This window comes from Corylus avellana, chromosome 1 (assembly GCF_965113065.1).
Source record: "Corylus avellana chromosome 1, dhCorAvel1.hap1.2, whole genome shotgun sequence".
NCBI lineage: Eukaryota > Viridiplantae > Streptophyta > Magnoliopsida > Fagales > Betulaceae > Corylus > Corylus avellana.
This window is the reverse complement of record NC_142490.1, coordinates 26,504,523-26,530,803: the sequence shown is the minus strand read 5'-3', so window position 1 is coordinate 26,530,803 and position 26,281 is coordinate 26,504,523. Positions and strand designations below refer to the sequence as shown.

The 26,281-nt window shown below is 40.5% G+C and overlaps 1 protein-coding gene and 2 pseudogenes across 1 annotated transcript; 1 reads left to right on the top strand and 2 right to left on the bottom strand.

The window, feature by feature from the left end:
• Positions 1 to 1,743: 1,743 nt before the first annotated feature.
• On the bottom strand, positions 1,744 to 7,305 carry LOC132169578 (cation-chloride cotransporter 1 pseudogene; annotated as a pseudogene).
• A 2,048-nt stretch (positions 7,306 to 9,353) lies between these two features.
• Positions 9,354 to 12,438, top strand: LOC132172861 (putative germin-like protein 2-1; annotated as a pseudogene).
• Positions 12,439 to 12,750: 312 nt separating this feature from the next.
• On the bottom strand, positions 12,751 to 16,161 carry LOC132169580 (uncharacterized). Its single transcript, XM_059580596.2, has 4 exons — positions 14,065 to 16,161; positions 13,384 to 13,512; positions 13,140 to 13,301; positions 12,751 to 13,038 (listed from the first exon to the last, which is right to left on the bottom strand). Exons 1-4 carry the CDS (start codon positions 16,159 to 16,161, stop codon positions 12,751 to 12,753), a joined length of 2,676 nt encoding a protein of 891 aa, XP_059436579.2.
• Positions 16,162 to 26,281: the final 10,120 nt, after the last annotated feature.

Sequence of the window (26,281 nt, the reverse complement as noted above, 5' to 3'; positions counted from 1 at the left end):
TATGATGTTTAAAACAAAAGAGATCGTTGATCCTTTTTTGAGAGATCTTCATTGCCCATGAATGGGAGAGAATAAGTACGTGGATTGCATGTTGGCATTATGTCAATTTATTGTAAAGGATGTTCAAGATGATAATCACATTCTTGTTGTAATTAAGGGAATGTTAGTTATATCGGGATGTTACATTATTGTATTTTTGAATAGGAGAGGAGAATGGAATGAGTTGACAGGGCATCCGAAGGACCGTGGAAAGAACAGTCCGAATTCGAGGACGAATTCTCTCCAACCTGGGGAGAATGATGTAGATCTGCACATATGTTAATTGCGGGTTCTTAGGCTTTATGTGGGAAGCCATCCGAATGAGCTCCGTAGCTGTTTATTGTTTTTACGTTTTATGTACGTGGCCATCCGGACGGCCATAAGTCCCATCCGGACGAACACCATAGTGTTCCAATTTCATTTAATTTCGTATTTATGTGTTTATTTAGGATTAGAAGTCTAGAATTGCAATAAGGACTCTAATTCCTAGTTTAATTAGGTTTATAAGTTTTGGGGCAGTAAATACATGCTTATAGCCTCCAGAGAAGGAGATTTGGATTATTATTGAGTTTGTTTAATAAGAATTACTCAGAGTTGAGTTTCTTCTTTGTTTTCCTTCAAAGCCTAGAGAGTATCTAGCTTTTGTCAATAACATTTCTTAGATCATTGATAGAATCTAGATCTAGAAATACCTATTCACTGCTTAATATTGTTATTCGCTGCAGCTCACTTAGTCACGCTGCATCAATATGGTTCGCAACTAAGCAGAGGATAGATAGATAAACAAAAGATAACAAAGAAGTGAGAAAAAATATATATATAATTGGAAACAGAAAAAGTCCCAAGTGCTCCAACATAAACAAAGAATAACTCTGAAAATACTTAAATTTGATTAAAACTTGAAGTGCATAACTACACCCCACAAGCCCGGCTTTTATAGCTTAAACAAATCGAGTTTTGGCTAAAAAAGTCTAATCATTACAGAAAATTAAGGGTAAAGTCCATTTTATCCCCTCAAACTATCACCTCAATGACAATCTACCCCCCAAGCTATCAATTACGACAATTTACCCTCCAAACTACCAAAATAATAACAATGTACCCCCCCCCCCCCCCAATGCTAGCAAAATAACAAAATTACCCCTATAAAATTTTCAATAAGACAAAGATACCCTTAAAATTTTGAAAAAAATAAATAAATTTTAGTATTTTTGTTTTTATTTTAGTAAGGGTAATTCAGTCATTTTGTTAAAATTAGGGGTATATTGTCATTGTTTTGGTAGTTTGGGGGGTGAATTGTCGCAATTGATAGTTTGGGGGGTAGATTGTCATTTGAGTGGTAGTTTAAGAAGGTTAAGTGGACTTTACCCTAAAATTAAAGTACGTAGTAAAATAAAGATTCTGCCAAAAATATGGTGCACTCCAATAATAAAATCACTATTAAAAGGAGGAAAGGAATATTTCCTAAAATGACAAAAAAATACTACAAATATTTATTTAGAGGAAAAAACCAATGGATTTTGGTCCCAAAGATCGCACTCAAGAAGCTACGCTTCGTAAGTGATTTTGGATTGGGATTGAGATTGGGATCATATATGCGATTTTGATATTGGTAAAAAAGGTTATGTTCGATTCACTGCCATATATATATATGCCCAATATTACCTCTTTTTTTTTCTTCCTTTTTTTTTTCTTTTTTAAATTTCACAATATTTTCATTACGTATGATTCTACTGATTCTTGTAGAGATGGAACTACATAAGGACCCATAAAGGCTATGGTCCATCCCCTTCCTCCGAACATTGCTATATATAGTTATGGTTAATGTGCTAAAAATTTTATGTTTATCCTCAGGCAAAAAATTAACATTAATCATTGGCTCCATAAATAACTAAACAAAAAATAAAAAATCTTTCACGTGATCAGTTCCATGTTTCAGCCCAAAAAACACCATACAGTTTATTCATGCACTAATTTTCTCTTTTAAAATATTTAAGTACCATTAATTAGTATATGACAATTCACCATCTGCCGATTCTCATGAATCATTAATATAGTGTCAATTTGAATTATGTTTTGTCGTTTGTTGATGCACGATTTTTTCGTACAACAGTCTCCGAATGGTGTGATCTTCGTCCTTTGTGGCTTCTCTGATCTTCAACTCCTAGAAAATAGTAAGAGCGTCAAAGGGTCTCCAGGCTGGGTGCCATGGAGGCTCTCCGATGCTTAAGTCAGTGATGTGTTTGAACAATAAGAGCTTAAGTAAAAAAGAGATTTAGAGATTAATGAGCCAGCCCTGAAAACAATATGTAGCTCCTCCTTTATAGGGGTTTAGAAGTAGCTGGTGTTATAACTGATTTCTACCGAGGATTCAAGAACTGCCACATGAGTGAAGTGATTCATTTGTTTGATGACACGTGTTGATGACTATTGATTTGAGGCCACGTTTGTTTGTTGACTTGAAAGGGTCACGTGTGTTGTTGAGGATGGGTCAGTGATTTGTTTCTTGGTTTGATGTTTGGTAGCAGCTTGTTAACTGAGAGTTCACGTGTCCACCTTAGTGGAAGGTGATATGGTGCTGTTTGATGATATATATTACCGAGGATTCATGATGTATTATATGGGCAAAGTGATTCATGGTGGTAATGACACCTGGTGCTTGGTGTTAGCATAGTTGGTTAGTTTATTTGAGTGAAGTCATGTGTCTATGATGTTTGTTAAATAAATAAATTATTGATCTGTTGACTCATTGGTGGCAGGTGTTGAGGGTCCTGTATTATTGTTTATTTGTTGGGAAAATATGACCCAACAGTTACCCCCCGATTCCCATGGCTGACTTGTCCATTAGTCGGGCATCGGGAATCTTATGTGTAAGGATGCTTTGATGTAAGGAAGGTCTTTTGCTTGATTTTTATTGTCTTGCTTGTTCCCTTTTATTCTTTACAATCTTTAAAAATTAAACTTAAGAGTTTAATTTTTGTGATTGTTTTGCATGATACTCAATCTCAAGAAAAATGCTTTGTTTAGCTATTTTTATTTTATTTTATTTGTTTTTTTCGATTTCTCTGCCTAAGGAAAGCGCTTGGTTATATTTCTCCGAGTTAAACTCGGGAAAGCGCCGTGGCTATATTTTATTAAGTGGTGCCTCAGGAAAGCGCTTTGTTCAGCTATATTTCTTTGAGTGAAACCTTTGGGTAAAGGTTAAGTTCGGAAAGCGCTTTGTTCAGCTATATTTCCGAACTCTTCCTCGGGAAAGCGCCTTGGTGATATTTCACCGAACTAAGCTCGGAAAATTCTCTGGCTATATTTCACCGAAGGGTAACCTTTGGGTAAAGGTTAAGTTCGGAAAACGTTTTGTTCAGCTATATTTCCGAACTCTTCCTCTAGAAAGCGCCTTGGTGATATTTCACCGAACTAAGTTCGGGAAATTCTCTGGCTATATTTCACCGAAGGGTAACTTTTGGGTAAAGGTTAAGTTCGGAAAGTGCTTTGTTCAGCTATATTTCTGAACTCTTCCTCGGGAAAGCGCCTTGGTGATATTTCACCGAACTAAGCTCGGGAAATTCTTTGGCTATATTTCACCGAAGGGTTGGAAAGCGCTATAAATAGCTATTTTTCCAAAACTGACTCTCAGAAAAGCGCTTAGTTCAGCTATATTTTCCGAGTGTAAGTATAGTGACTTGTTGGTTGCTTGCGGTGTTCAGCATTTTATAGCCATTGGAGTGCTTTCACTTTGGACTCCTTGGGATGTTGTGCTCCAACGCCTTTTTTCAAATCAGATACCCCCCATTCTTGGAGATGTGGTGAGGCTTGGTGAAGCTAGGCCATGGTAAGGCGCAATGGAGTTCAACCATAGTAAGGCAGAACAAAGCTCAGATTTTTTTTTTTTATTCTCGGATGCTCGGTTGTTCAGATCCTCGGTTGTTCGGATCCTCGTTTTTGATCCTCAGATGCTCGGTTGTTTGGATCCTCGGTTTTTCTGATCCTCGGATGCTCGGTTGTTCGGATCCTTGGATGCTTGGTTGTTCGGATCCTCGGTTTTTCTTCATGCAGTTTGCAAAGTCAGCAAGTTTTGGATGACAAGGTACATTTTCTGGCAGTTTACCCCATGGCCTGCAGAATACCAGGGGGATTGGATACCAATTCTTTAGGTGCACTTGGCTTGCTCCTAGTGATCGAATACTGCGAAGAGCTAGTTGGAGATATGCACTCTTGAAACCATCACCCCAATCCCTAGCCTTTCCTTTAATGCTCACATAATAATATATCAGGCTAGCAAGGGCTAGAAAAACTATAGTGAATGACCATGAGATTAAGAACATTATCACTATACAAAGTGATGCTCCAAGAAAAGAGAGGCTCCAATGGTGAAACTTCCACCGAGGACGCCAGTTGGGAGCATCTAGAAGATCTAGGAGGAAGCAAGATAAGTTCACACCAGCATAACATAGAAGGAAAAACATAGTTACAGTCGGTGTGATGAGATGCAGGTTCCCAACTACGACACATCCAATGCAGATGAACGCAGTAAAGAGGTTAGCAATATGAGGCTCACTACCATCTGCAACCCTGAAGTAGTTAAGAATGGGCAAGATGTCATCATTAGCTATTGCTGCAAGAAGGCGTGGGGCATCTGTCAGGCTCTGAAGTGCAGCCCCTAATGTTGAAAGAATGATTCCAATATAGATGATGGCTGCTAAAGGCCAAGCAACTGTAGCTGTAAGTAGTCTGTCTGCCAATAGCTTCTTTCTGGTTGCAAGGGCTCCAAATAACAACACAAAAACTAGATACATTGCAGTAGTTGTGAGAGTTGCAGCCAGAGTTCCAATGGGAATCGAACGCCGAGTATCTTTCAGTGAAGTTGATCGATTTGAACATGCCATAATTCCCACCTCAGCAGGGAAAAAGAGACCAACCAATGCATTAAAATTCCAGTATACACTTCCTTCAGGATCAGGAACTCCAGCATCATTAGTATTCTGATAACCAGGACTCTAGTTTTCTTTGAAAGTTTCCGCACTCAAGCCCGTGATTCCAACTACAGGGTGATCCGAGCATAAGTTCGGTAAGTAGGTGTAAATAACCGAGCTTAGTTATGTGCTGGTCGACCGTTTTATTGGGCCTAGCACAGCTGATCCATGATCCAACAGTTACTCCCCAATTTCTTAGTCTGATAAACTATGGAAATTTCATATTTCTGAGAATGGGTTAGCTTTTACAAGTTCAGCTTTCTGCACAAAATGAGAAACCAAACAAATGCATGTATCCGAGCAATGAAAATAACTCGGTAAAACATGATTAACAGAGTCAATTATAATGATTTGAGCATTAATAAACCTAAAAGACTTGTTGTCATTTTGGTTCTTTGAAGCTTAGGAGTTGAATATAAAATGTGTACCTCAATTTTTATGGGGTAAGAGTGATACCTCTAGAGAGACCTCACTGAGGTTAATTCGGGGTTGTTTGTCCGAAGCTCGCCATGGAGGTTGTTGCATAGTTTACCGTTGTAATTCTTTGTGAACATTTGGCAAAGTCTGGCAATCTTAGGGCTTGGCGAGGCATGCTCAGCAGTGGTGACACTCGGTTGAGACAGGTTCATGGCAAAGCTCAATGATCCGACAATATTGATATTTCGGTGAAGTGAGAATTATGAGGCTCAGTCTCGTTGATTTGAGGATGGCTCACAGTCTCGGTGAACTGAGAATGGTGAAGAGTCACCTGACTTCATTTCTAAAAATAGTCGCTGGAGGGAGATCGCCGAGGCTTTTTAAGAGTCGTGACCTTCATATGAGTTTGAGGGTTTGTCGCCTATATTAAACCAAATATATATGGGTCAGTGGCTGAATCTGAGTATAAGTCGGAACCTGTTCATATGAACCTAAGGATGGGTCTGTCAAAAGGAACTGAGAATGAGTCTGACTGAACCGAAGATGGTTCGGTGACTCTGAGGAGGATTTGTCACCCATAGGTTTATTTGCATTCCCTCCATGTTTGGCATCTTTAAACTTGTTACTGAGTAGGTGTCGGTGCCGAAGAAGGTCGATGAACTGAATTGGGTTTTGTCAACAATAGACCCAAGGCTAGGTCGGCTTGATGAAGCCGAGTCTGAACCGGAACTTCAAATCATCGAGTGTGGGTCTGTAGTCTGAACCGAGGCTGGGTTGGTGACTTTGAAGAGATCCCATGTTGGAATTCTGTCTTTATGTCAAAACTGGGTCTGTAACACATAGTCTGAGAATTACAAAGTTCGTCTGTAACCCCGAAGATAGCCTCATGGTCAGTCTTGGTGAACCAAGTATGGCCAAGCTGGGTCTTGGGTGAATCGAGAATAGTGAAGCTCGGTGGCTTATGGTCCGAAGAAGACTTAACCATTGTGATGTTTAACTGAGGCAAGCTTGGCAGTGGCAGTGCTTTACCAAAACAAGCTCAGCAGCTTCGGCAATCCAAGGATGGTGAAGCTTTGACTCATTTGGCAAGGATCTGGCTTGGTGACCCATAATCCGAAGAAGGCTCGGCCATTGTAATGGTGCTCAGCTGACCGTCGTGGGCAATGCCAAAAGTCGGCCAGGTGAAACCAAGCATGGGTCAGAACTTGTTCAGACAAACTCAAGATGATGCTCGACAATGTGGCAGATTTGGCCAGCTTAAGTCAGAGGATGGTTCACGATCCGAGGTAATCACGACAACTAGGCAAAGCTCGGCAATCTTGATGTCGGCTGAGGCAACCTGGGTTGAAGAAAAGAGCAGATGCAGTCTGGCTAAAGCTTGGCAACTTTGAGTAGTAGGCTGGCAGTTACTGGTGAGATGAGGCTCAACTTGATAAACTCGGCAAAGTTCTATAGACTTAGGCAAGGTCGGTGAGCTTGGCAGACTCAGCAGGCTTGAAGTGGGCTTTGCAAATTTGTTGGTCCGAGAATGGCCTCACCATTCTTGGTGAAACTGAGCATGGTGGTGCTCAGCCTCGGTGAACCGAGGATGGCTCAGCTTTGAAGAAAACCTCAGTGAATCGAGGATGGCTTTTCTGAAGAGAATCTCGGTTATGACAATACTCGGCCGAAGCAACCTGGGTTGCATAGAGAATAAATGCAATCTGGCAAGGTTCTGCAATTTTGAGTAGCGAGCGAGGCCTGTCGACCTTGATTGAGGCAGTTCAGTGAAGGCTTGACAACCTTGAGTTGCGGACCGGCAATCATCGGCGAGATAAGGCCCAGCGACTGGAGGTCGGCTATGGAAATGCTCGGCCAAGGTAGGCTTGGCGACTAGCATGGTCGGTGACCCACTGTCCTAGCATGGTCGGCGACCTCGGTTGTCGCGGTTTCAACTCCGTTTTTGTCTGGGCTTGTTCAGACGGACTTTGAAAATTGGTCGGTGAACCTGTTGGGATGCCGATACTGTTTCGAGGCCGTGAAGTTGGAGTCCAGCCATCTTGGGTTGAAACCATGGAACTGAAATCCTGCGAACTGGGGTGTCTGTTCGGCAGCAAGTTTAATGGGCACACTAGAGGTCTCCTTCGCAGGTTTTACTAGTTTGTCGAAGGACCTGCTGAGCTCACTGCTTGTCTTCACGAGTTATCAAGAAAAGCCCTTTGTAGAAGATAATAACAATAGTGGCATAATTGTAAATTTTTTATTTTACAATGTAAAGATAAAAAATATCCTCTAAACACCACATGTCATACAAATGGCACATAGTGTTTGCCCTTATCGTTCCACGTGCCTATAACAATTTAAGAACCAATTCGATTGTTTTTCTTTTTTTGCTGCAAGCTTTCTTGAAGATTCATGCATAGCTTTTTTTCTTTCTTTCTTCTTTTTTCTTTTAAAAGGACACATGTAACATGGTGTATATATCAGTGAACAATGGATTTTTTTTTTCTTGAGTTTCTTGAGCTTTGCACTTCGTTGAATTTATCTGAGAAAAACCTTGAGAGCAGTTTCATCTTCTTTTCCTTTGAAGATTTTGATTTGAAATAAAATGACATCCGTCATCGCAGATTATCACGAACTAGATCTGGGATCTGTTTGGTATGGATCTATACATATTTGATTTTGGCTGGTTGATATATTGCCGGAACGTAAGATCATCACCATAATGGATTTTGATTTGGTAACAACGTAGTCATTCCCACAGACGCCGCCAAACTGTTGATACACGATTTTTCCGTACAATAGTCTCCGAATGGTGTGATCTTCGTCCTTTGTGGCTTCTCTGATCTTTAGCTCCTATAAAATATTAAGAGCGTCAAAGGGTCTCCAAGCTGGGTGCCATGGAGGCTCTCCGATGCTTAAGTCAGTGATGTGTTTGAACAATAAAAGCTTAAGTAAAAAAGAGATTCAGAGATTAAAGAACCAGCCCTGAAAACAATATGTAGCTCCCCCTTTATAGGGGTTTAGAAGTAGCTGGTGTTATAACTGATTTCTACCTAGGATTCAGGAAGTGCCACATGAGTGAAGTGATTCATTTGTTTGATGACACGTGTTGATGACTATTGATTTGAGGCCACGTTTGTTTGTTGACTTGAAAGGGTCACGTGTGTTGTTGAGGATGGGTCAGTGATTTGTTTCTTGGTTTGATGTTTGGTAGCAGCTTGTTAACTGAGAGTCCACGTGTCCACCTTAGTGGAAGGTGATATGGTGCTGTTTGATGATATATATTACCGAGGATCCATGATGTATTATATGGGCAAAGTGATTCATGGTGGTAATGACACCTGGTGCTTAGTGTTAGCATAGTTGGTTAGTTTATTTGAGTGAAGTCATGTGTCTATGTTGTTTGTTAAATAAATAAACTATTGATCTGTTGACTCATTGGTGGCAGGTGTTGAGGGTCCTGCATTATTGTTTATTTGTTGGGAAAATATGACCCAACACCGTTGATTCCTTAGAGGAAAATCTTGGCCTTACACATTATAATAACTCAACTGATTATGGAGTAGGTTTTTTACCCAGTAAGAAACCAATTTGGATAAAGCCAGCCGTCATTCCACTATGACTTGGTGGTGCCCCCTTCGTCAAAGATAGCACGACAGTGAAAACTCAATAATCATTATCCAATGCCAGCAGGCAGTAGAAGATAGAAGCATGCAAAATCTTTACCGCCTCCCAACGCGGTCTGTAAGACTCGGACAGTAAATTTGGAAGACTCGTTCAGAACCTTAGACGGCCGGCGAAATTCTTCAGAACAGAGCTGAATAAATTTTTTTGATAGCAACCTCTCCCTGCATGTATATATATATATATATACGACTTTGAATATCTTTCTCTACAACTCTATACTTCTTCTTCTTCCTCCCATAAACGCAAAGAAATATGAAAATGGCGGCTACCATTCTCTTCCTAGGATTTGTAGCTCTATCTTTCACTCCTAGCTTGGCATCTGACCCAAGCCCTCTTCAAGATTTCTGCGTTGCAGAAAAGACAAGTGCAGGTACACGTTGCATGTATAACAAAGAATTTGAAGTGGCAAGACTTCATGTTTCGGTTTTGTATACATGGAAGCTTCTTCGTTGATTTTCTTTTCTTTATTATTAAAAAATATTCGTTTTCATGTTTTGTAGTTGTAGTGAATGGTATGGCCTGCAAGGATGCCAAGCTGATTTTCATTGAATTTGCATTGATTTTCTACTTTTCATTCTTAAATGCAATGAAAACTTATACGTTTCTTTATTTGTTTCTTATACTTTTCATGCAGCTTAGATGGAAGATTGCTACTTTCATTGCTTATAGGATTCTTTTTCATGTTTTGCAGTTGTAGTGAATGGGTTGGCCTGCAAGGATCCCAAGCTGGTTCAAGCCGATGACTTCTTCTTCAGTGGACTTGAGATTGCAGGCTGTTAAATATATTGGATAATATATTAGAAGCGGAAGAAAGGGATAGAAGAGAGAGAGCGAAAGCACACAACAGACTACATTGTATTGACTCTAATGATAATAATAAATACAAAAGCCTCTATTTATAGAGAGGCAAGTAACCTAATAAACTAAGGAAAGGTGAACCTAGTAAACTAAGGAAAGGTAAACCTAGTAGACTAATAATACTTAAGGAAGTAAATAACTCTAACATAATATTCTTAACATCCCCCCTCAAACTCAATGTGTAAACTTGAGTTTGGATAAACGAAAAAGGAAGAAAAAGGAATTCGCCGAAGAAGCTGCTTGTGCCGAAACAGTTGCCGGAGTAACGCCATAAAAGTTGTTAGAGACCGGTGGATTCTGCCTGAATTTGAGCAATGCATTTAAGCTGGAGCTTGGTTCACTTGGTGGATTCTGACTTGAAAACCATATACTAGTAATGAAGAAGCTTGCCTAGTCGGCTGAGAAAAGCAAGGCCGGTTAAAAGGGGCTTGTTTGGCCCGTAACCCTTGGGCCGTCTCGCCTTGTCGGCTGAACGAAAGTCTAACCCATCTAACTAGTAGATCGTCTCGCCTGGTCGGCTGAGATAAGCAGGGCCGGTTGAAGAGGTTAATCATGCCTGAAACCCTTGGACCGTCTCGCCTTGTCGGCTGAACTAAAGTCTGACCCATCTAACTAGTAGACCGTCTCGCTTGGTCGGCTGAGCTAAGTAAGGAGAAAAATGGCCGGTTGAAGAGGCTAATCATGCCTGAAACCCTTGGACTGTTAAAAGGTCTGACAAAAAAAAAACCATTCTCACTAGTAATGAATCAATGGCCTAGGAGAGGCTGCAGTGACCGGTGATGGTGGCATTTGACAAGGCATAAGTGGGCCGGTTGAAAGGGGCTTCTTTGGCCCGAAAACCCATGGACCTGAGAGTGCCTTCCGCAAGAAGAATGAACCGGATTGAACTGCGCCAAAGAACAGGCTATAGAACCGAATTGAACAAGCATGAACCAACTTGAACCGCATAAAACAAACTCCTAAATTTGAAGAAGAGTCTTGTTTTCTGCCATATAGAGATGCCAAAAGCAAAAATACACCACAAATTTGAAATCAGGACGAAAAATTGAGTAGGAAACACCTGGTCAACTTTTTCAATGGTCAAAGTCAAAGTCAACGGTCAACGATGAAAAAGTCAACCCTATCAAGGTGCTGACGTGGCTGATATGTTGACATTGCAGTGGCTGATGACGTGGGAAGTAAGATGATATAGCACTCATGGTTGACGTGGCACTGATGACGTGGCACTCAAGGCTGACGTGTCTCTGCTGACGTTGCACTTAGGGCTGATGTAGCAGTGCTGATGTGGCACGCAGGGCTGACGTGGCAGTTGGATCTTCTGGAGCGTGTGGGCACGCGTGAGACTGGAGGCTGCGCGTGGATCTCACGCGCATAACTATGGGTGGCGCGTGAGAGCGCGTGGAACGTTGGATCGGGATTCTGGTTGCAGTTCTGGAGTCCTGGGGAGCAGATCTATCGATCGGTGGCCTGAAAGAAGCAATCGGACCACCGTGGCAGCTGGTGGCTGGACGGCAGTGGCAGAATTGCCGAACCTTTGGGTAGCGCGTGAGGGCGCGTGAGAGCTCCGATGGGACTGAGTGAGGCGGCTCTGTGACGATTGGCTTTCGGGCTTTCAAGCGGTATAGTGATCTGCTGAAAAATTCAAGGAGAAGATAGAGAACCGTGAGGGACAGAGGGATGGATGCGTCTGATAACACTGGCAGCGCCTGAAAAATTTTAGGTAATTCAGAACCTGTGCTCTGATACCATGTTAAATATATTGGATAATATATTAGAAGCGGAAGAAAGGGATAGAAGAGAGAGAGCGAAAGCACACAACAGACTACATTGTATTGACTCTAATGATAATAATGAATACAGAAGCCTCTATTTATAGAGAGGCAAGTAACCTAATAAACTAAGGAAAGGTGAACCTAGTAAACTAAGGAAAGGTAAACCTAGTAAACTAAGGAAAGGTAAACCTAGTAGACTAATAATACTTAAGGAAGTAAATAACAAGTAAATAATTCTAACATAATATTCTTAACACAGGCAACACATCCAACCCATTTGGATCAAAGGTTACACCGGTGACTGCTGCCCAACTTCCAGGGCTAAACACTCTCGGCATCGCCTTGGCTCGTATCGATTACGAGCTGTGGGTTATCAATCCTCCTCGCACTCATCCTCGTGCATCTGAAATTTAGCGGTGTTGGGAGGTAGCCTCCAAGTTGGTTTTGTCACATCCAACCCCAAGAACCGTCACATCACAAAGATTCTTCAGAAGGGTGATGTGTTCTTATTTCCCATTGGTCTCGTAGACTATCAGAGCAATGCTGGATCTACAAAGGCCGTTGCCATTGCAACTCTGAGCAGTCAAAACCCTGGTGTCATCACAATTGCTAGTGCCGTGTTTGGGTCAAAACCAGAAATTGCAAGTGATATTCTTGTGAAGGCTTTCGAAGTTGATAAGGAGGTTGTCGATAACATCAAATCCAAGTTCTAGACAAGAAAGAACAAACTCCCACAACCTGTTTCTAAGTTCGCGTTTATGTCATTGTTTGTTTGTTTTTGGACATGTATAATTTGCTTAGCACAAAGTGAGGATTTTTGTACTGTTTAATGCATTAATTTGTTTTCAACCAAATGTTTATTTTTTTAGTTGTCTTTCAGGGATGTCGTGGTGATTTTCTAATAAAACTAAATATTTGCCTAAAACCAGCTTTAGACCCTCATTAGCATGGTGTCTTTCCTTTAAGAATTGCGGTCTCCATAATTTTAATGCAAGCCATTTTTTCAGCGATCCGATCTCCATAATTTAAGTAGGTGAAAATGCTTGAGCTTCACAATGGGAATGACAAAAATCTATCCAATTAATAGTACCAAATTGAATGTCATGGCTTGGCAAGTATACAATCTTGGACTGCTTAGAGAAGACAAGCAGCACACCCTCTGCTACATTTTTGGCAATGGCTCCATCCATCTTCTTTTCCTCTGTGTGTTGTTTTAGTTCATCGGTGCTTATGGAAACACCAACCTCTGGATCTGAATAATGTTCTGCATTTTCATGGTGGAGGGGAAAGTGCTCCTCACTGCTACTTGTTGCCTACAGTACAGGAAATGTAGATTATTAATGCAATATTAGTTCCCTCGAAGATTTTATAAAAAAGAAAGTTAAAAAAGAAAAAAAAAACCAGCAATTAAAACCTTAATATCCATGGCCTTTTTTAGATCTTTTTTCTTCCTTTTATCCTTTGATTTTCCCTTTGTTTTTATAGCAGTATCAAGAGCAACATCTGCAAAGAGAACTTCTAATGCAGCATCAGACTTCTCAATGGCATCTTTGTAAACTAGATTTTCTAGACGTGCCTGCAACGTTAACAGAGAGATTTAATTACTACAAAAACATCAAGCCGTAGGCCAACAAGATGGTAAGAACATTCAAGATAACCTGCATGAATGACTTGAGCAGGTGCACTATTATAGGCCGGTAGTCATAAGCAGATGCAACGCCAAGTTTCAGCTCTGTCTGTCTCATTATAGCTTTCCTTACCAGGATCGAACCATCAACTATGAGAAACTGCAAAACTGAACATGGTGAGACCAAGAAAGAAACTTGATTTCAACACTCAAGAAATCATACAACAATGAGGAACTCTGCTTCTTTTCTTTTTTCTTTTTTTCCCATGTTCTACCATTTTATACTTCGGATCATCCATGGGAAGAAGATTCCGTGCTCCAAATTTTATGAAATTGGGACATTTGGATCACCGTGGTCAAGGCAGCATTCAAAGCAATAATATGTTTCAGATAATAAAAGATCAAGCTTATAATTACAAGTTTTACCCTATATCAAAAATTTATTTGCAAATCAACCAGCATGAAAAGGCATAGTTATACCAAGTCCTCTTTACTGCAACAATTTCTCCAAGTCTACAAGCACATTTGAGTCCTTTGAAAATGATTCTTAAATATTTGTAATCAAAATGTCCAAAGCTTAGTCAACTGATTGAATACATAGAGAATTGGAATACATGTTTATCTGAAACTGCAATTCTATATTAGATTTCTGATATGAGAGAGGTGAGATAAGGATTTATTCGAGTTTACCATCTATAAATTGGACACTCACCTCTCTAAGCAACCCCAGTTGCAGCTTAAAGATTGTTTGTTTTATGAAAATTATGGCTGCTTGTCCTTCTTCCAAGATTCCCGAAAAGCTTTTCAACTTCAACTTAGTGATTGTAAACTCAATGGTGTCTTCCACGGCATCAACATGCCTTCGCAGCTTCGACAAGAGGGATGCATGACTTCGTGGATCAGGCTCTGAACTTTGCTCCCTTTTCTTTTGTTCTTCATCACATATGCTCTCCAACTCCCAAAGCACTTTCCAGCATAGCATACGCCCGTGTTTTCTCCAACACATTTTTTGCAAATGCTTAAATTCCATTTCAAGAATCTTGAAAAGCTCCATTACTTGATTATTTCTGGTTTCTCTCAGGCTTGCCCATGCCTGCAACCGATCCCCAATGGCAGGACCCGTCAATAACCAATTAACAAAAGCAACACCATCAGTCAGCTCAGCATTTTGACGAACATCTACTGCAGAAGTTACTGCAGTTCCATCATCAGCAATTGCATCTTGATATGTACTGGGAATTAGCTCTCCCCTCAACAATCTCTCATCCAAAAGGAGACAAGAGAAGTTGCTGCTGAAAGCAATCCTCTCTTTAACGCAAAACGCCTGGTCAAAATTTAAAACACTCGCCTCTGCAATACTATTCAAGCCACAAGAAGAAGCCAGCGTTTCTAAGAATTCAATGGCTTTGCAGAGCCAGGGAGCATCCAAAAAACATATACAGAGGAGTGTTTTGTCCAGTCCATGATTCTCAATTTGGGATTCTGGAATGTGTGTTTTCAGCACTTGCAATGTATTTCTCATCAACTTCTCGAGGTGGCCCACTGCAAAGCATTTGTTTCTCAGAAACAATTCCAACATTCCACGAATTCTCTCAAGGATCCCCCTGCGCTCACTATCCTCACACAATGGCCACTTCTGATTTTCATCAATTTCGATCAGAAAAACTTCAGGGTCACCTTCTTTATCAATTCGGTCACCAAATCTTGACTCGTTTTCTATTATCCTCACCGAGGCAGGGAGATCCACGGGCTTCCAAACACCATTTTCAATCATCTTAATCCACTCATCACCAACTTCTTTTGGTATATGAGCCTGCAATGTCTCTGACAGATTCTCCATATGCGTACCCTTAAGATGCTCCATGCTCAGTTCACAGTCTCCAAACCTCTCCCCGCAACAACAACACACCCAGAAAATCCATTTTTTCTCCTCCTTAGCAAAGTCTACTGCTTCCTTCAAAACTACCTTTGCCAACGTATTCTTACTAAAATGTGCTGTAAGCTCTTTGATACTCACTTTCAACAATCCCCACTTCTTTTCAACACTCATAGCGTTCTTCCAATAACTCATCACTCTCTCAAGATTCCCATACTTTCCTCTGTCTTCATCTGTGTCATCCCGCGAAGGCAACCCAAATGTTGAAAGATTTCTCTGCTGCAAGAGCCTCGTCGCCACAATATAAGCCTCCACCTTCTTCACTCTCTCCAATACGTCCTTAATTGTTTCCATGTTTATATTCTCATATCCAACATTCTTGCATTTCGCTATCAACTTCCTGAGTTCTTGTTTCACATTCTCTATTCGAAATTCTTGGCTCGAACCTTGGAACTCTTCTTCTTGGAAGAAGCTATCTTTAAGAGGGTCTACTGGGTCTTCTATAATCAAAGCGCGCTCGCATTCATTTATTACTTCTTGGTAGCCATTCTTGCCGTCGAGTGATGCTAACACGAAGAGAACTTGGGCGTACGAAAGTGGTAAGGAGATTGAGTTCGGGGAGAAAGCTAAAGCTTCCCTGGCCGAGTCGGCGGCGTTGTTGAGGTGCTCCTGTTGTGTGTTAGAATCGCCAAGAAGAGAAGCGGTTTTGAAGTGAATGGCGGCGCATGTGTGGTGGAGAATGGCAGAGTTGTACGAGTTGTCGTTGTGGTTTCTGCCGCTGTGGCGGGAAATGGAGTCTTTGATGAGTTTGAGCGCTTCGGTGTGGTTTCCACTCTGGAGGGAAGCGACGGCGCGCCCACATTCGTGCTTGATGGAAAAATCATCAGACAGTGAAGGATTGGTGGAAGCAGAGGGGCTTTTCTTTGGGGCCATTTTTGCCGTAGGTTTCAAGGGAATCTTCTGCTTTGAAGAGGGAAGAAGCAGAGAGCTTCTTTGCAAGCGTTCTTGGTTGCGAAAGAGCGAGCTGGATGGGGCGGGAGGTGGGGTAAAGTTGGAACTCGGAAGAACTGATTTCTGCTTTGGCGATTATTTTTATTATATTTTTTTTCTTCTTATTTTATTGGTACGGTATTTTTTACTAAAACTGACCTGATATTAGGACATTATATCTATTTTTTAAGCGTTAAATATTATTCTAGTACATATGTTTGCACGAAAATTAAATAACTTGAATTTTAAAAAATATTGTAAATGGTATCTGACTACTATATGTAATAAGTCAATAAACCTACTTGATACTTCTGTCAAAATTTTGTTAAATTTTTTAATAAATTATTATGTCACGTCATGGGAGATGTGGTGTGGTACCAATTTTTACGTGCCACGTCATGGGGGATGTGGTAACTGTGGGTTGGTGGGCCATAACATCAAGTCTTGTCACCAGCCATTGAAGACAAACCGTAGGTCCTATAAGAAGAAAGGAAATGTAAGGACGGGTTGTTTTGGCTGATTCCATATGCATGTTACTTTCAGCTATTTGTTTTTAGGGTTAAATACTCTATATCTCCTCTGGGATTTTTTAACTTTATTTTTTTCTCCTTGGAGTTTCATTTTTATCACAGGAGGTCCCTGTGGTTTTGATAAGTGACCAAATTAGTCCATCCGTTAGTTGACCGTTAGTTGACTGTATGGACTGACACGTGGACCAATCAGACGTCGAAACGTAGCACATATATTAATTTTTTTAAATTTTTTTTTAATTAAAAAAATGTTTTTTTTTTAAAAATTAAAAAAAATGTATTTAAAAAAAAAAATTAAAAAAAAAAAAAAAGGAAAAAACTAGGGGTGGCTCATGGCAATTTGGGGGTGGCCGAGCCACCCCCTTTGGCCATGGCCACCCCCATCTGGCCGGATGGGGGTGGCCGAGCCACCCCCTGGGCACCAGGGGGTGGCTCGGCCACCCCCTTGGGCTCCAAGGGGGTGGCTCGGCCACCCCCATCCGGCCAGATGGGGGTGGCCAGGCCACCCCCATGGCCAAAGGCCACCCCCAAATTGCCGAGCCACCCCCAGTTTTTTCCCTTTTTTCTCTTTTTTTTTTTCTTTTTTTTTTTAATTTTTTTTAAAATTTTTTTAAAAAAAAAAAAATTTTTATTAAAAAAAAAATTAAATATATGCCACGTGTCGACGTCTGATTGGTCCACGTGTCAGTCCTAACGGTCAACTAACGGATGGACTAATTTGGTCAGTTATCAAAACTACAGGGACCTCCTGTGATAAAAATGAAACCCCAGGGGGAAAAAAATAAAATTGAGAAACCCCAGGGGGTTTTGGAGTATTTAACCCTTGTTTTTATACATGACTTTTCGTTTTTTTTTTTTTTTTTTCAAGGTCCTTTTCACGTCACTTAACACTTTTCTGATTTTTTTTTTTTTTAAGAGAAATGTGAGTAATGGTTCGATTTCGCAACCAAATGGGTTTGGAACATCCAACATAGAGGGGCAGCCTAATGAAGGGAGAGAAACTGTAAGGACATATATATATGCTTATTTGCATTTATTATAAAATTCTTAAAACATGTAAATGGAATAATGAACACATCCGTAAGGGTCATTTTTTTTTTTTTTTTTTTTTTTTTTTGTAATGTGACTCATTCTTAAAACATGCTTAAAATGGTGTAGGGAAATGTTGGAGGCAGTAGTGGTTCTCCAGGTTCTAAGGAACCGTAGGGTTAGGAGACCACATAGAATTTTCCGTGCAAGCGAGGTAATTCCATATGCATGTTGGTGTCTACTGATGTAGTGGCTCTGCCAATGGATTCATATTTTATCTAATTATGAGTTTTTAATGGCTGGATATTTGTTATTGGTCCAATATGAAACTCTTTTTATATATTTGCTATATTTTAATGTACAACAGATAAAAAGATAATTCCCATGAAATTTACTAATTGATTATTCAGTTGTTTGTTTTTCATGCACGGAAATGTGACTAATGCTTCAGTTTCGCAATCAGATGGGTCTGGAAAATCTAACGTAGAAGGGCTCAGAGAAGGGAGACAAATGATGCCAAGGGCCACACAATAGAGTAGTAGATTTTGTTGTGGTAGAATTTGTAAGGAACAATGATCTATGGTGGAATTTTGATGGTCAGAATTTTGCTACTAAAGTATGTTAGTGGGTGATATTTTGTTGGAGTACTGGACAACATCAAAGGCGTAATGAAGTATCACTACAAGAATCAATTTTTTTTGGTCACAGACTAGTAGTAACGTGTATATGGGGTTAATACGTTACTAAAGTGTTGTAACGTGTCTGGCGGGTTGCAATATTGGACGTAACCATTTGAAGTTTTGTAACGTGTCAGAATTTGACACGTTACCAAATGCTAACGTGTTAGAAAATAACACGTTACTATTAATTTGTAACGTATTAATTTCTGCCACGTTACCATTTGGTAACGTTGCAGATAATGCCACGTTACCACGCATGGTAACGTGGCACAAAATGCCACGTTACCAAATGTGGTAACGTGGCATTATCTGCAACGTTACCATATTTGGTAATGTGGCATTTTGTGCCACGTTACCATGTAGTAACGTGGCAGTTTATGCCACGTGACTAAAGTTTAGAGGGAAAAAAAAAAAAAAAAATTGGTAATTTTCTCCTGTCGTTATATATACGACCTCGACACCTGATATACGAGTTACATATAATCAAAACCCAACATCAGTAATCAATAATCCAACATGTTGTCAATAATCAAAATCCAACCCAATAATCAAAATACAACATCAATATATTACCACAATCCAACTACCACAAATAATCAAACTAACGTTATATAACTAAAATTGAGTGTAACTAACTTTATACAAACAACTAACGTGCAAATATGTAAGAAATAGTAAAATACAATACAACTAACGTTATACACAAATACAAAAAACATAAGCCTTAAACAAACACCGGAGACCAAAGTTGAGTGAACATCATCGTGACCTCATATATACGTCTTCTCAACTTCTCCGCACTAACTGCAAAAGATAAAACAAACAATCAATCAGCTAATTAATTGACATTTGTGATATAATATTTTAAACTCCTAGTAGATGAGCAATGCCAAAGTAAGTGAGAAAACAATTGAATAATTGTCACATATACAACCTCGACATACATATTTGCACGACCTATATATGCACAAACACATATGTTAAGATAAACAATACATGTCTATTCAATGAGGTGGCTTCAACAAATATGGTAAGATTAACTATACAAAGCTCTAAGTACAACCAAACCAACCAGGAATAACAAAGTAGATTATATAAAGTTTATATATATATATACTCACGGGGTGCCTGAACGACGGGTATAATGTATTGATAAACGAGACTTCTGACCAACCGGCGTCTAATGTTGGGTTTCATTGTGATCATCCTCAACTTCTACTCTTACGTCATCTACACATATTACGTTGCAATTGTGTTATATACAATTGTGTTAGATACGAACAAAGTTTATTTGACTCGTAAGATAACCGTGTTAATCAAATAAAAACAATAAAAATATATTGTTACCTGATCGGCTATCAACTGAGGATCTCACAATCACTCGGGCTGGGGACTCCGCATCTTGCGGATTCCGGATAGTCGTCACCTCCGGCTCGGAGCCCATACGTCTCGACCCCTCAAGGCTGTGAATCCGGGCCTTATACGCTACCATCCAAGCAGCCATCTGCTCAGCCACCCGTGCAGTCACCGCCGCAGTAATCGCCTCACTCTGCTCCGCCAGCCTCTCATCCATTTGCTCCCTATGCTTCTCTATCTCAGCTTCAATGGTTCTTTCAAATTCTTCGCGCAATATCATTGGGGCGCCCCAGTTTTGCGACCGTGTTTGGGACGGTGTATAGTATGAGTATATGGTGCCGTGTGCGGGCAAAATATTCTTACTGACCCCTCGAACACGACCCGCATACTCAGGCTTATTGTCGTGCGCCTGAGCATAAGCGTCATCCGGTGTCCACCTAATTGTCCCTTAGGGCCCTTCTACCTGCTCCGCAGGGTCATTTTCCAATAACTCCTCCATCCGTGCCTATACATGAGCATTCACATTTATATACAATTGTTAAGACTCAATAAGTTAATACATAAATAAAAATTCACGACAAGGTGTCTGCCACTTACAATTCTCGCTGTGACCACCGGATTTGGGGAGCAACCATCTGACTTTGTATGGGTCTCGATATACGCCTTTGCTCGCGTAGAAGCCTTGCCTGAACTAATTACCTGCAATTAATTCAAACCATCAATTAAATATTCGTATATATACTACGCAATATATCACAAATATATATAGTTATGGTAAGTTAGAGTAGTACGTCCTCATGTGCAACCCTTGCATAGCTCTTCGAGCCTGTGTAATGTGGTGTTTGATTATGTGCTCGTATGTCTTTCATGTGCGCACAATAAGCCTACGAATACAACATGTAGACATAACTAATCGCTAAGCAATCAAACAATAATTATAATTAACGAAATTCAAATAGTTTCAAGTCATAACCTACTTGATAATTGGGATTACACCATTTCCCCAACAATATTTCCACATCTATGGGGTTGTACTTTGAAATGGTCTCACGCGCCCTTGCCGCCACTGTCGAAGGAGTGTCGCCCATCTGAATCATGAGCTTGTTCCTTAACTTGTGCCTTAAAAGCTTCTGCTTCTCGCCCATGTCTCTAAAAGCATCTTTTTTAATTGCTGCCATATCCGACCCAGGCATAATGTAGAAGTAATTCTGCATCAATTAACAACTATCGTACTAAAGTGTTTGTTGTTTTACAAAATTTAATTTTCAACTGCTACAAATCATAAATTACGAACATCTAATCTACACTTACCATCAATGACTCAAATAAATCTTCCTTGCTTTGTTCTGGCACATCCTTCCAGTTGTCGGATAGCCTGATAAAAGACCCGATCTTGCACGTCTTGCCCATCATCCTTCTAAATTTTTTGCCGCTTTGTCCTACGGGCTGCTACGCGCCATTATACTCCATGACGACCCTTTTTTCCATCAGGAATGTCACACAACTTGTGCGAGTCTTTTACGATCGACACCTCAAAGTACCTGCTCTATCTGCAATGATGAAGTATATATTAGCACACAAATGGTTAAACATATATTATTTGAATTTATGTACTAATTAACTATATGTACCATCATGCATAAATATGTATATATTTTAAACTTCGGAATAGCATGCATACATACCTATCGTGCGAACCTGGTCAATAGTCAATACTGGCCAAGCAAGGTCATCGGGCTGCTCATTGTGCGCGGCACCTATCCCATCATCCATGTCTTCATTGGCCTGTGTCTCACTATCATCCACAGGTCCGCCGCTGTTTGGCTGCTGATCGAAAAAGCCATGCGGCAATATACCCCTCTGGGTCAATGTCGGTGGCGAGGATGGCAAACGCATGGAGGCGTCAGGGTCGCAAGGACTAGGCTAATATCGATACCCAAACTGGGTAAGGCCTGTCGGACCTCGTTGCTCCACGAGTATTTGGGATATCTCAGTCGAAGTGCCGATTATGTCAAAGACATAATCGTCTTTCGTATGTAACTGCCCTTCTACATGCTCAGGGAGTATCGATCGATACCCTGATTGCTGCTGCAGAAGCATAGCAGCTTCCTGCGACTCACTGGCCATGGTGTGATCTCGACCCAGAAGAAGCTCCCTGCCGTCCTCTTGACTTCCCCCGAGTACTCATAGCAACCTACGAAATACAGCACGCAACCAATTAGATATGTGTATAGTGTGAGAAATATTCACCGCATATATGACGCAAAAATGACAATCAATGCACAAATAAATAACAAACCAATAAATGTAAAATATTTAATTCATATGGAATGACATACGCCTCGATTGGTGCAAAGCCGGGTCGGACATATTGGATGTCATCATGCGGATCGTACAGCTGATTATTGTTTAAAGTGAGTGGCTCACTCTCGATCTCGTGATAGTTGGCATGATCATCATTAGGCGTTTGACCTTGACCAATGTCGTATACGTTTCTAGGTTTCGTCCACACCGCGCAAGCCCAATCTGGGTTCCTCATATCTTCGACGTAAAAAACTTGTTCCACTTGGGAAACTAGTACATACGGCTCATCACTAATCAGCTCTCCCTTATGGACAAGGTTTTTGAAGTTGACAAGTGTTATGCCATACTCGTCCACCTTGTACCCCCAGTCCCTTGTGGTGTTCGCCCAGTCACACTTGAACAAAACATACTTTGTCTTGTCGTAATACTCCACCTCAAGTATTTGAGTTACTTTCCCATAGTACGTTTCGCCATCAATAGTCGGCACGCACACGCCACTATTCTGAGACCTCTTTCCCACATCATGTGCGATAGTTCGAAAGAACTTGTCGTTTATCACATATCTGTTATATTGGACTGCTGAGACCATCAGCCCTCTACAATGCATTACTAGTTTGGTACCCATATCCTTCCTGCGTCAATCGTTCGAACAATCGACCTATGAGTCATACACAATGACGAAGTTTTGTTACTGCAATGAGGAAACATTATGAAATTTACAAGGGGTGACATTAGTCTTACGTAGTCACGGTACCAATCGCAGAATTGCTCAAAATGTTGGGTTTCCAAATGATCGTCCATGATCGTTCGCCCCCTGTTTGCAGTTTGTCTTATCGAATCTTTGTGTAGCCTACATTTTGAAATAAAATCAATTAAATTTAATTCACAACTAACGTTGTTGCATGATATGAGCATGCATATATTCATTACATAATACTAACGTCCGCAATTGGAGGAAGTCATCTGAGTTAAACAGAATGTAACGGTGAATCTATGTCAACGTAAGTCGGTCAAGGACGACTCGAGTTCCAGCCCCTTTAGGCCCATCCGGGTTTCGTTGCGGCCTATTGTAGAATGTCGGTGCGTTCTCTAAATACATCGAACAGAACGTCACAAACTCAGTTGCTATGTAGCCCTCCGCAATGCAGCCCTCAGGAGCCGCTTTATTGCGCACACTTGATTTGAACCCCCCGAGGCTCCTACATATCAAAACTAGTCAATTATTACATCTAATAATTGTTTTAAAATAAATAAATGGCAACAAAATTTTAGTTTTAATTTTTTACGGGAAATGTTACCTCTCTGCCGGATACATCTATCAATACTGTACCGGTCCACCGAGTCGGCATTCACGGACAAGATGCACCACAACATGAACCATGCTTGTGAAAAAACTGGGGGGGAATATCTGTTACATCTTGCACAGAGTCATATAGATCCCAGCCTCAAGTTGGGCCATATCCTCTTGGGTCAACGCCGTTGAACATATGTCCCTGAAGAATGCAGAAATTTCAACCAGCGGTCTAACCACGTTACCGGGCAGTGATCCACGCAATGCAATCGGGAGAAGTTGTTGCATCAATACGTGACTGTCATGACTCTTCAAACCCGATATCATACGGTCCTTAAGTTTTACACATCGAGAAATGTTCGAGGCATATCTGTCTGGCACCCTTATATTTCGAAGCACTTTAAGGAAACTAGTTTTATCCTCTTTCGACATTGTGTGGCAACCATGAGGCATATAGATTCTTCTATCATCATTTGTGAAAGGATGAAGTGCCGGTCTCAAACTCATTTCTTGCAAGTCTTTTCGGGCTTGAAGGTTGTCCTTCGTTTTTTCCTTAATGTCGAGTATTGTGCCAAGTATATTGTCCATCACATTTTTCTCTATGTGCATGACATCAAGGTTGTGCCGCAATAAATTATCCTTCCAATACTGCAAATGAAAGAAAATACTTTTCTTCTTTCACAATATATTATCAGTCATCTTCCTCTTTGCATGTGAATTATCAATATTAACTGATTTACCGACGCTCTCATCCCCAAATTCTATCCCTTCTAACTGTTTTATGATTTCATCTCCATCTGGAACATTGGGGGCACACTCTAGTTCTCGGTTACCGTCAAATGTATTTTTATTCCGCCTCCATGGATGATCCATGGGCAGGTATCGCCTATGCCCCATAAAGCAAAACTTTCTTCCGTGTTTTAACCGTCTAGACCTTGTTGCATGCATACAACAAGGGCATGCCTTCCCACCCCTTCTAGGCCACCCAGACAAGTCCTTGTATGCCGGAAAATCATTAATTGTCCACATCAGCTGCGCTCGGAGCATGAAAATTTTTTTCAAGGAGGCATCAAATGTTCGTACCCCCACACTCTATAGTTGTTGCAATTCCTCAATTAACGGTTGCATATATACATCTATATCCATTCCAGGTGAACTTGGACCTGGAATAATCAAGGATAATATGAAATATGTTTGTTTCATGCACATCCAAGGAGGCAGGTTGTACGGTACAAGCATTACAGGCCAAGTACTGTGGGATGTGCTCATGTTCCCAAAATGATTAAATCCATCCGAGGTTAGGCCAAGTCTTAAGTTCCTACTGTCCGTTGAAAGGTCCAAATATAAATTGTCGAATGACTTCCATGCTTCGCCGTCGGTTGGATGCCTCAATACGCCATCCTTAGTGCGGCCTTCTACATGCCACCTCATATAGGGTGCAGTATGCTCTGACATAAAAAGCCTCTGTAGTCGTGGTATGATGGGAAACCACCGCAAAACCTTGACCGGACGTCTCTTACTCGACGTTATGGGGTGGCCATCCTTGTCCAAATGAATTTCATCCTTCCACTTAGATTCTCGACATTTAACACATGAATCTAAGTCCTTATTGCCCTTCCAGAACAACATACAATTATTGCGACAAGCCGGAATCTTCTTATACCAGAGTCCCATGTCCCTTAGAAACCGTTTCGTTTCATATGTATTAACTGGCAGGGCTCCATCATCTGTAGGCAGCAACTGATTGATTAGCTCGAGGAAACACGAGAATATCGTATTACTAACTCCACCCACACACTTCAAATTGTATAGATGTATAGTAGCACTCAGCTTGCTATGTTTGGTCTTATCATGAAGCGGTTTATTTGCCTTTTTAAGCAATTCCTCGTACTTTCGTACGTCACCTCCATCGGCTTCGTCATGCACAATGTCTTCTTCCTCTCCATGCACCTCAACCCGAGGCTCACTATTGTCATCTCTAACTTCGTGCATGCCGAATGCATCACGCAACATGGCGTGCATATTTCCACCCTGTTCAGTGCTTGCACCCGCAGCTGTTGCTGGATGTGATGAATTCGAGCCATCAACAGGAGCTCTAACAGGCCTCTCGCCATGATAAATGCAGAATGTTTATTGGGGCCACATTCCTTTCCCCCCTGTCAAGTGGTCGTATACCAAACATGGGGGGTGTCTCTTGTTACAGCGACACGTCTTATAGGGGCACAAAATAAGTTTGTCGAGAGTGTCACAGTTCTTAACAGCGAAGTCCACAAATGTTCTACATTCGTCTCTGTATTCCTTCGTACCCCTTGACTTCTTCATCCAACTCTTGTCCATATTGTTACTACGTACATTAGAAACATAAATATATAAGAATTACGCTAAACTTAAACATAAATGCATTACTATGGCCCATGGGAACCCTAACAATGAATAAGTAAATTGTTGTTAATTACTTTATTGTTATTATTTTCTTTCCTTTTTAATTTTTTTTTTCTGCTTAAATTTTACATGAAGTAATTAATTTCCAAAACTTAAACCACATTATAGTACAAAATTAAAACCATTCGTCATGGGTACCGTACTGGAAACAAACATCTACGTTTGTTGTTTATTTAATAACATGTACTCTAATATAAAGTTGCAAAACCTAAACCAAATTATATTAAACAAATTGAAAAGGTTGTAATTTGTTAGGGGGACCTAAATAAAATAAATTTAAGTTATGTACGTTTTTGTCGCAATTTTTTTTAAACAAAATAAAGTTACATAATTTGAACTTCATATGGGGACTCTAAATAAAATTCATCTAACTAGCTACCTAGGTAGGTTTTTGTTTTTAGTTTTTTTCTTTTTTAGCAGTATGTATTATT